The sequence below is a fragment of the Rhinopithecus bieti genome, unplaced genomic scaffold (assembly GCF_001698545.2).
Source record: "Rhinopithecus bieti isolate Rb0 unplaced genomic scaffold, ASM169854v2 scaffold_18353, whole genome shotgun sequence".
Classification (NCBI taxonomy): Eukaryota; Metazoa; Chordata; class Mammalia; order Primates; family Cercopithecidae; genus Rhinopithecus; species Rhinopithecus bieti.
The window spans coordinates 1,411,393-1,423,106 of NW_016809465.1; the positions used below are offsets into that span (position 1 = coordinate 1,411,393).

Here is an 11,714-nt window from a genome sequence, read left to right on the forward strand (position 1 = left end):
ATAAATTTAAAGGACATACCTGGAGAATTTTGAGTAGGAAAGGAGATTGAGGGAAGCTGCCATGTGAATGTTTGTGTTTATGTACATGTGCATTTTACAAGGTTTTGCTGAGCATTACGGATACAATACTTACAATACCTGTTTAATTTCTACCACATACCCCATTACAACTGCCCTACCCTACCTCAACTCATGGGCTTTCTTGAGAGGCGGAAGGAAAAACTTACATTACTTCCACTTGTTTTGTATTATTGACTGCGTGTTTCTTTTTTTTTTTTTTTTTTTTTTTTTTTGAGACGGAGTGTCGCTCTGTCGCCCGGGTGGGGTGCAGGTGGCATGATCTCAGCTCACTGGCAAGCTCCGCCTTCCCGGGGTTCACACCATTCTCCTAGCCTCAGCCTCCCGAGTAGCTGGGACTACAGGCGCCGCCACCTCGCCCGGCTAGTTTTTTTTTTTTTGTATTTTTAGTAGAGACGGGGTTTCACCGTGTTAGCCAGGATGGTCTCGATCTCCTGACCTCGTGATCCGCCCGTCTCGGCCTCCCAAAGTGCTGGGATTACAGGCTTGAGCCACCGCGCCCGGCTGACTGCTGTTTCTTTAAATGCAATCTGCCTGCCTTCTTCAGTGGGATCCCCTAGGGCAATATGCTAAGCAAGAGGTATTATAGTTTCAGGGATTTCAGGTGCAGTGGATGATGGAGACCAGAGGCAAACAGCACTATCACCTGCTAATGCAAAGGACAAGTGAACTGCTGGTTGAGAAGTGGTTACATGGAGGTGAACTCCATTAGATGGAGCAATGCCAGAGCACCACACTTCCCATTGGGAAGGTCAACATTTTAATATTTTAAGAACAGAGAATTTAGCCCCATATGTGAGGGATTTCTTTACCTTGGGAATGATTTTCTGATTCTAAGAAGAATTCTGTGGTGCAAATATTAGATGATTTATCATCTTATAACCAACCTGACTTTAACACTTTCATAAATATTGGGGATGAAGACTGTTTAATTCTATAACTTTTTCTATTTGAGAAAACTAGTTACAAAGAGGAAAATAGTTTGAAAACTCTTGATCATGATAAAATTACAATAATTTAAAGAAGAAAGAATAAAATGAGAAATGTTAACTTCATGTTTTAGAGGCCATAAGAATGTATTATTCTTACTGGTAAATGATGACTGAACAAGAACAAGGTTATAAATTTCAATGTAAAGTTATTTTTAAACGTCTATCTTAAAACAATATATTATTTATCCAAGCATACATATTTACTCTTGGGATTCAAATTGCATTGGAAAGACAAAATATGACTCTATCCACCTAAGTGTTAAAGTAATTGATATCTGATCCAGAAAACTTTTCTATTAAACATTACTAACCACAGATCCATTACTGATTATTTATTTACTTAGCAAATAAATCTTGATATTTTCATCAAGAGGAGACAGGATATGCTGATTGTATTACTTTATTATTATTAAAATACAACCATGCAAGAATAAGAATGATGCAGAATTGCATTATTTCATTGGAATATATGAATAAAAATCTCAAGTCAAATCTTTATAAGTGAAAACATAAAAATTCTGGGGCTGGTAAATTATTATTTGTTTTATATACCCTGACTACTCTGTATGAATCAAGCCAGGTTTTTTTCTTAAATAATAAAAATGGATAGCTATACTGCTAAAAAAGATCAGTAATTTTTTTCTCCATGAAATATAATACAATACAACTCTATTATAATATGACTTTAAGATTTTGGTGGGTTTTATTATATTCCTGAAACAGCAAAGGATGCACAGTAAGTTCCTGAGCATGTATAAACCTGGTTATTCTACAAGGCAGGTTTGAATTTTAACTCTCCCTCATCAGTCTCATAGAAATTATATGGGTAATATAATCCTATACCTGCCACTGAAGGTGAATGGATTTTCTCCTGATAAATCACTGTAGAGTTAATATATAATGTGATTGGCTTATTCAATAATTTTTTTTAAAATTTAAACCTAAATACATTTCAGAATGAGTTAATTTTATGCTTTTCCCCCTTTTGTCTGTTTTCCTGGGGAAATCCCTGACATGGGTGACTGTGAATTGGGGGCTGGCTGGAGAGAAAATACTGCCTGGAGGAGGTCCATTGTGACTACTCTTCCTGCTCATCACCAGCACCTCTGCCAGCTTATGCTGGGCTCATGGCACTGTCACGTGACCAGGGAGCAATAAACTCAACACTATCTATGCTTGGTTAAGGTGACCTAAAGTTGGGCAGAGTTTCTGAGTTGGAGGTTTGCTTGCCAGCCTTCACTGGGTGAATTAAATATGCTAGTCTCCAAGTTTTAATGATAATAATTACTTCTCCAGCAAAACTTTGATAGGTAGACTCTTCATCCAAAATCTTCAAGGTACAGATTGTATGACCTTCATCTGTTGATTATTTATTTAGATGACTTCCATAATTTAGAAATTCTTACATATAGCCTCCATTTCTCTTGCTGCAGTGAAAGCTTGATAATTGCATTTTATCTCTTGGAGCATCAGTATCTCTCTGGAAACATTATCTTTCTGTGGGTGGGTACAAACACATGTTTATGAAAACATCATCTGTAGCTGTCTGTGGAGAGGGGAGTGTGAGAAGAATAGATGTATGTACAAACGCTGAGTATTTTTGAGGATGGAGTAGGTTGCATGTGGATGAGTGTTTATTTGATCGAGTTAGCAAGAACTTGTTGTATACACTGTAGTTGGAGTAGGAAGCTGCCTACTTGTTATGATACAGGGCAGATAAAGATGTTAAAGTTACCAGATTTAACAAAGAAACTCCAAATCTCAGTGGTCTAAAGACAGATAACTGTGTTTTTTGTTCATGTGAGTGTTCAGAGTGTTCGGAGGGTGACCATCTACACAGACATTCAGGAATCTAGCTTCTTTTGTTTTGCAGCCCCTTTCCATGCTTCTCTCTACTCAGCCAGTGGATGGGGAAAGACACTTTTACATAGGGGGGCTTTATGGGCCAGGCCTGGATGTGACATATATTATATCTGTCCGTTTTCCCTTGACCATTACTCAGTCAGAAATCTTCATCTAACTGGAAGGGAGGCTGGAAATGGATTCTAGATTTATGACCGAGGTAAAAAGAAAACAGTTTGGGCTGGGCACGGTGACTCATGCCTGTAATCCCAGCACTTTGGGAGGCCAAGGTGGGAGGATCATGAGGTCAGGAGATAGAGACTATCCTGGCCAACATGGTGAAACCCCGTCTCTAGTAAAAATGCAAAAATTAGCTGGGTGTGGTGGCGTGCACCTGTAGTCCCAGCTACTTGGGAGGCTGAGGCAGGAGAATCGCTTGAACCTGTGAGGCGGAGGTTGCAGTGAGCTGAGATCATGCCACTGCACTCCAGTCTGGTGACAGAGTGAGACTCCATCTCAAAATAAATAAATAAATAAATAAATAAATAAATAAATAAATAAATAAAACAGTTTGGTAAACAACTAGCCAGTTTTTGCCATATTAAGTGGCAACAACCTCTATTGTCAAACTGCTCTATTTATCCTACCTAATTCTTTTAATTAGAGTCAGCCTTCTACTCCACAATTAGAGCTTTGGTTTTAGATGAAAATTATCTCTAGGAAAAGGGAAAAATATAGTCAAATATTCATGCTGAAGTGTAAGTTACTAAAGTTGGATCCTTTCTTAGGAGCAGGTATATTCTCAGCACCACCTAGAGTACTGTGTAAATAAATGTTCGCTGAATAAATAAATAGATGAACAACCGTCCCCACCCCACCCTCACCCCCACCCCAATCTCCGCTGTAGATCCTCTTCTTGTCCTAAGGGTCCTGGCTTGCTGGAGCATGCAGCAAGGGAAAAATGGCAGAGTAACACAGCCAGTTGAAGAGAGGGCCATGACGACTTTCAGTCTCCTCTGGAATGGAGGGGATTTATTGAGTAAGACTCAGAAAATGGCTGAGTTCACAAGTCAGCAGTCCAGCAGTAAGAGGAAATCTCAGAGAGTGGCTCTAGTTTGGGCCAACTGGTATGGTAAGGGTGATTGGTGTACATATGAAGAAGCAACTACACCAATAAACAGAATGGAGAATCCATGTAGGTGTCTTGAGTCACTTAATGGGCCACATAAATGAATCCATGAGGTCCTGTTCAAGACACCAGAGCTGATCTCAAGTATCACCAGCCATCTGATAAGCAGCTGTACCAGCCTGCTACAGATTGAGAAGAGGATGTCTCCCTCATGTGTTCACCGATCCTTTTGGACATGGGGTATGCTTGAGCTCTATAAAAGCTAAACCAGACCACAAGGAGAAGAAAAACCCATGAAAAGGAGAAGGAAACTGGTGAATGTGGTTAGATAGGTTCTAAAGATAGATTAATTTTAGAAATGACTGGATTATATGGAGTGCCCTGGGATGAGACAGAATATATTTTGGCTCTGGGCAGAGCAAAGAAGAAAATAGGTAGGTAAAACCTATAGACTCTTATGTTCGCACACATCTGCTGTGTGACTGTCTAGTCATACTGGTTGCATGAATACATGTTACAATAAACAGTTGAATAAATTTTCATCAGGATAGAAGCTTCTTAAATTCTATCTACAAGGCTGATAATAGGAGGATGCAGTAGTTTGTTCTCATGCTGCTAATAAAGACATACACAAGACTGGATAATTTATAAAGGAAAGAGGTTTAATTGACTCACAGTTCCACTGGCTGGGGAGGCCTCACAATCATGGTGGAAGGCAAAGGAGGAAGAAAGTCACATCTTACATGGCAGCAGGCAAGAGAACTTGTGCAGGGGAACTCCCATTTATAAAACCATCAGATCTTGTGAGACTTATTTTCTACCATGAGAATAGTATGGGGAAACTGCCCCATGATTCAATTATCTCCACCTGGCCATGCCTTTGACATTTGGGGGTTATTACAATTCAAGATGAAATATGGGTGGAGATACAGCCAAAAGATACCAGAGGATTCTGGTTTTTGGAAACTGCCAAGAAAACAAAGTGTCTACTCTTCTAGGCCCTATCTGTCTTTATGTTACTTACTTCTTAGCTATTACCTTTGGCTACTGATACAGCTCTAAATACCTCTCTGCATCTTCTGGGAGAAGCCTCCAGAGCTAAAAATAACACCTGACCTTTCCTCTTCCCATGCTGTGTGCCCTCACACAGCATTGCCTAGGGGATTGCCTAGGGGAAAAATAGTTATACCTCCGAGACTGTGCACATATGGTTAGTAACACTTGTTTCACCATTATTCCAGCAATGGCTTTGGGGAAACCCTTTAATAATTTGCAACAGAGGTAAATAATGTCACCGATGCAGTAGCATTGTTAAGCCAAAGCGCAATTTCCACAGAGCAAAGAACTTTATCAGTCCCAATGAGACTTAAATTCTAGACTCCTTTCTCTACCTCACGTTCCTCCTCCAGAAGCTGTCTTTTCTATCAAGATTCTCATATAGCACTAGCATACTCTAGCAGTTAGTAATTTTAAAATAATAGAAACAATCATTAGTAACTTATAATTATCTTCTCTCCCAAAGTGTAAGATTCTTTAGCATGAATCGTCTTGCCAACAGATCATAATTCATCTTGATAACAGGTTTGATGGAATTACATGAGACATGAGTCTGGCTCATTAATGTTATTATTGTTTTTAAACTCTTGGCAGTGGTGCATCTGAACTATTAATTAATCTTCATGACTGCTCTGTGAAATAGGTTAAATATAACTAAATTTATTCTACCAGAAGAGAAATTGGCAAACTGGTGATCTCCTCAATGAATTTCTCTTCATTACCAATGGATCTGGGAGTGGAAATGGAAATAACTGAATCGGACTCATTTTTCCATAATGCTAGATAGATATGACTTTTATGTGCTGCTAGTGTATGCCCTCCAAAAAATCCTTTAAATACCCATAAGAGTAATGAATAATTTGTAGCAATTAGCAAAAAATATGAGTTCAAAGACTTTTTTTTTAACCTACTTTCTTATGAAATGCTCAATCAGCACAAATGGTTACTATGGCCTGTATTGTGCTTTCTTCTCTTCCCTTTCTCTGCCCTCAAATTACCATTGTTCCTTAGGGATTTACTATTCAGTCATCACTAGTGGGATTTATTTAACATCTTCCTTCTGAAGAGCAAGAGGGAATGTGGAGAAAAATATGAAATCCGTAGGACCCACATTTAATGTTTTTGTTACATGGAAATAGTGTAGCTTGATGGCATGTTCATGGGTTCACATCCAAGGCCTGTCTAATTTGCTGTGCATCTTTGGAAAAGCTATGCATCTTCTCTGGTTACTGTTTTCTTGTTCCTAAATGGGAAGCACCTTATCTCATAGATTATGGGAATAACAAGAGATAATGAATGTAGAGTGTCTGGCGCCTTAAGCGTGATCAATAATAGAGTACATTATTAACATTATACTTCAGTGACTCAGCCCCAAAGTTCTGAGAGAAGGGATGAAGGGGCCTGAATAGAAGGATGCGATATCAGGTGTATGCATTTAGAGATTTTCTTAACACGGGAGAACAAGTGATTTCCAAAGATGAAAAAAGGGAAAAAACATCATACCAGTGGCTGTGTCCTCTGTGGGACCCTTAGCTCTCCAGATCTCATTTGAATACCAGTGATTCAAGAGCATAAGGAGAGAAGGTTTGAGGTATGAGATAGAATGGGGGAAAAAGTAGAAATAGTAGGGACTGGAAAAATAATCCATCAGCAGGAAAATACTATAATCATCTGATTATCCTTTACCAATAAAGGATAAAGGGAAAGATGGCATTTTACCACGGGTCATTCCTCCATTTTTTCAAATGTTAGATTTTCTAGGTTTTACCTCTACTTCTTAAAATATAGAAAGAAAGTACAAGAAATATTGTGCTGAACCATAAGGCTAGCCTTATTTAAAACCTTAAAAATTACTTTCCATTTCAAGTCATCAGATTAAAACAGCGTACTCCTAAAACAGAAGCAATAAACTAATAAACCAGAAAGAACCCTGTATTTGTTTTATTGGAAAGAAAATATCAGCTGATAACTTGAAGATATTGAATCTTACCTGTGTAGATATACTCTGCATATGCAGGATGAGTTTTGTGAAAACATCTTTTACTTTTCTATTTTATCAGCTCTTATTTTGTCGCAAATGGTGTGTACATAACTGAGAAAGATTCAGCTCTGGTGATGGCCTCCTCAATCATGGCCTAAGATGAAACAAACAACCCATTTGGCATCAATAACAATATATGACTTTTTAAGAATGTAATATAAAAAATATAATTTAACCTTTATGGATGACTTAAAATCTTATATACATGTACTGCAAAGATAACATATTTTGGTCTTGAATATTCATAGAACAAATTTTTAATTAGTTCTGGGAAATACTATTTTTCATATTTAAAAACCAATTAAATGAAGAACAGTTTGTTAAACAGGCACCTCTAAACGAGCTGTTTTAAGATAAAAATATAAATTCTATATTCCTTAAGGTGTCATTTTTTTTACTTGATTTTAAAAGTCAAATTCTTAAGTCTGACATAATTAACTTACTCTTGAGCAGACATTGGTGAGCAATTTGTATATGGAGAGATTTCTTTTAAAAAATAAATTAAATATCTAAAGTATATTCTGTAAATAGCATGATGAACTAGACAGACGGTATTTTTTGTTTTCTTTTTCCAATACCTGGGAAAGCCTTTTGGAATTAAAAATATCCTTCCTCAGCTTCTTCCTAGAAAAGCTTCCCTTCCCTCCAGATCACAAGAGCAGTTTAAGGTGGTTTTGGCTATTTAAGTTTCTTTACATTATTTTTGCTCATGTACCATTCTTGATAAAGCCCTGCCATCATCCTCAGCTTCCTGTTTTAAATAGGTCCATTACTATTTGTAACAGACCTAAAAGAAAGTTATGTGAAGTTTTAAGAGGAATTTATTCCTTTCCTACAACTTTTCCTTCTAATGAGGCTTGCACATTGAATAAAATGTGGAAATGTCTATGGTTACCTCAGTTTTTCAATATGGCATAAAAGCATATTATAAAACAATCCATTTTTATTTATAGGAATGAAATTCTCCCAGACAAATAAGGTGCCAACAAACAATAAGGAAAAACAATAGATATAAGCTTTTCAACAGAGAAAAAACCATTTAACAAACAACAATTTACATTATTACCATCATAGTATTTTGAAAACAAGTTTTCCATTGATAATGAAAGCAACAAGGAGTTGATTTTAAACTGAGAAGTCTAAATAAACTTGTTCATTGCTTACTTCATTTCTTAGTGACTCCGAATGCCTCTATGATTATCTACATTGCTTGTAAAAGAGCAGCTTTGCAATAATTTTCTGGATGCAAAGGGTCTTCCTTTCTCTGAGATTAGCTTAAAAATTATGTAAAAATTAGTGGTGGACAAATTTCTGAATGAAATTCAACAAATTATTGGATAATTGAATGCTAGAACTTACATTGCCTTCAACATTGTCCTGTTCAAGTTCAAGGAACTGAATGGGGAACAGAAAATAGATAGCAGTTCTTCCAAACCCAGAGCCAGCCCTCAGATGGAGTTAGTGATGGAGTGCATGGCAAATAAAGGAAGAGACCAGACAAGGAATTGCTGGATGTGGAGACCTGGATGCCAGCTTTGGAAGGCTACTGGGGATAATGCAGGCAGCAGGTCTGGGATTCAGAGTTGTGGATTAGGAACTCAAATAAGGTGTTTAGGCACCAAGTATTAGTCCTTCAGCAAAAATGAAGATCCTTTATACTGAGGAGGAGGAATAATTCCTCCAGTTTGGTGCTTACCTATGTTCACTGCTGGAACTGATTCTGGGATGGCCTGTACAGACCATCAGGCGTGTGGTTGCACAGGCATGTGTGCAGTGATGTGCCAAGGACGAAAGCTGCTCTAGACCTCAGTTCTAAGGTCATGGCTGACTTTACTGCCTTTGTAAGCTGTTGGTTCCTGTATCAGTCTCCTAGGGTTGCTACAACAAAGTACCACCGACTGAGTGGCTTAAACAACAGAAATCTATTTTCTCACAGTTCTGGAGATGGGAAGTCCAAGACTGTGGTGTCAGCAGGGTTGGTTTCTTCTGAGGGTCTCTCTACTTGGCTTGTAGATGGCTGTCTTTCCCTGTGTCTTCATATGGTCATTCCTCTGTGTGTGTATGTGTGTGTGTGTGTGTGTGCATGTGTGTTTGTGTGTGTTCTAATTTTCTCTTTTTATAAGCATGCACTCATGTTGGATTAGGGTTCACTCTAAAGCCCTCATTTTAATGTCATTACCTGTTTAAAGATTCTATCTCCAACTGTGGCTGAGTGTGGGCTAATGGAATGTAGTCTCACTATGAGGTACTAGGGGTTAGGACTTCAACAGATGAATTTTGGAGGCATACGATTTAGCCCATAACAGTTTCTAACTCATAAACAGCTTTCTGATGGTCTCTGAATATCTTGCTGAAGGGTATTTTGCTTTAATTTCTGGATTAAAAAATTTAGCAAAGGTACCTAATCCTCCAGTTTGCTTCCAGAAAGACATTAGCAATATCCTAGTCAGGCCAGGATAGAAGAAAACACTCTCTCCACCCCATTTCTTTTCCAACTGCTGGCAGCTTAAGTGACTGCTGGCAGGGTAGCTTGGCAAAGCCATCTCACAGTGGGGATGGTAAGACTCGTGCCCAAGAACCTACACCAGCTTTTCAAAAAGTGGCAGAAGTGTAGGTTTTCATGTGGCAGCTTGATCTGCTCGTTGAAGGATCTGTACTCTTGGCTTAATGCTCAAGGCGTTGCCTTTGGGCCTTAACAGGGCTCTCACTCAGGAGGGTATGCGCTGGAGAGTGGCCTCCCTCTTTCTCCACTGAGAACCAATAGAGATGGGTTCTTCCATGGATTCTGCTCTCCAACCTGAAGATGATGGGTAAGGAAGTGGGTGAGTAAATAGAGAGAGTATGTAATTTACAAATAGAAATTGTATTCTCCATGGAGATGTTTCTTAAGGAAATTATCATAGCCCCAGGAAGAAATAGTATAACATAGAGTAGACATGAGAATACAGATGACCCTTGCACCGGATCCTGAAACATCCTTTTGTGTTTTAATGTACTAATATTTCTTATTCTTCTAGAGACAGACAATCTTGAGGCTGTGAGCCTATCCTACGTTGCTGTTGTAAAGAAATAGAGTAATATAACATATATATAACATATATAACATACATATATTTCAGCATTATTGGTATTGAATAGCATTATTGAATAACTAATTAGTGAAATAAACTAGAAAAAACTTAGCCTTTGTATTTAATTAAAATAGTAGGATTTTTTTTGACTGTTTGTGTTTAGACACCAAAGATTAAATTTTCATTTTGTGATGATAATAATTTGGCAATTTAGAGTTGGACTTGTCTTTTAAAGAGTCTAATATGTGTAAATTAAAAAATTATACTTAAAACCTAGAATGATTTGATATAATCATAGACATTAAAATATAAAAGATAGATTTTAATTTGCTTTTTATAATCAAAGATTTTCCTTGATTTTGCAAATAAAGGAAGAGACCAGACAAGGAATTTCTGGTTGTAAAAAATAAGCTATAATTAAAATGGAAGCAGATTTCAAATGATACTTCTTAATTTAACATAAATATTCTGTAATTGAATCATTCTTTCTGGACCTGTGAACTTCTGTGATGTCAGTAAATGTTGCACGTGTGCAGAGAATGGAGAAAACAATCAGTCCTTGTGCTCTGTTGTTAAATGTACATTGCTGTTAATTATGCTTTCTCTGCTGTTACTCAAAAATAAGCTTTGAAATTAAGTGTTTACATTTGGGAGTTCATAACTCTCTATTGTTACTCTCACATTTATCAAGTTTTAAAGCCAAGTTACAAAAGCCAAGAGTGTATGTGGGCAGCTCATTTTCTCTACAAACAGTAACTTATAATAATTTCTCCTTGTACTGTAGCTAAGTAAAAAGAACCCCTTGCTACCTTAGAAATCAACTTGTCCAGGATGACTGTACAAGAGAGACCACTGGAGAGAAAGGAGAGATATTCCATCCAGAGGAAAAGAAAAGCAATAAAAGTAGAGGGAAACATGACCAGCAAAAAAGAAAGAAACAAAATTTGTCTCCCTCATCTAAACTCAAGAGGGCCGATTCTTCCTGGTAAAATTTTAAGAGCACTCAACCTAGCCAGAATTAAGCTGGCAGAAACTATAAACCTCAAACATTTTGGGGATGGTAGAATTATGTAACTTTCTTTTCTTTCTGTTCTTTTTTTCCTTCCTTCCTCCCCTCCCCTCCACTCACCTCCCATCCTCTCTTTCTTTCCTTCTTTCTTTTTTTTCTTTTTTTTTAAAACAGAGTCTGGCTTTGTCACCTAGGCAGGAGTGCAGTGGCGCGATCTCGGTTCACTGCAAGCTCCGCCTCCCGGGTTCCCGCCATTCTCCTGCCTCTGCCTCCGGAGTATCTGAGACCACAGGCGCCCGCCACCACGCCCGGCTAATTTTTTGTATTTTTAGTAGAGACGGGGTTTCACTGTGTTAGCCAGGATGGTCTCGATCTCCTGACCTCGTGATTCGCCCGCCTTGGCCTCCCAAAGTGCTGGGATTATAGGTGTGAGCCTCTTTCTTTCTCTTTCTTTCTCTCCCTCTCCTCTCCTCTCCTCTCCTCTCCTCTCCTCTCC

The 11,714-nt window shown here is 38.1% G+C and overlaps 1 protein-coding gene across 1 annotated transcript in view; it reads right to left on the minus strand.

Moving 5' to 3' along the window:
* The window catches only part of SPATA16 (spermatogenesis associated 16), a 264,944-nt gene that overhangs the window by 55,167 nt on the left and 198,063 nt on the right, over positions 1-11,714 (minus strand). The window contains 1 exon segment of the mRNA XM_017889485.1: positions 7,088-7,232. Within this exon segment, the coding sequence (XP_017744974.1) occupies positions 7,088-7,232 (145 nt within the window).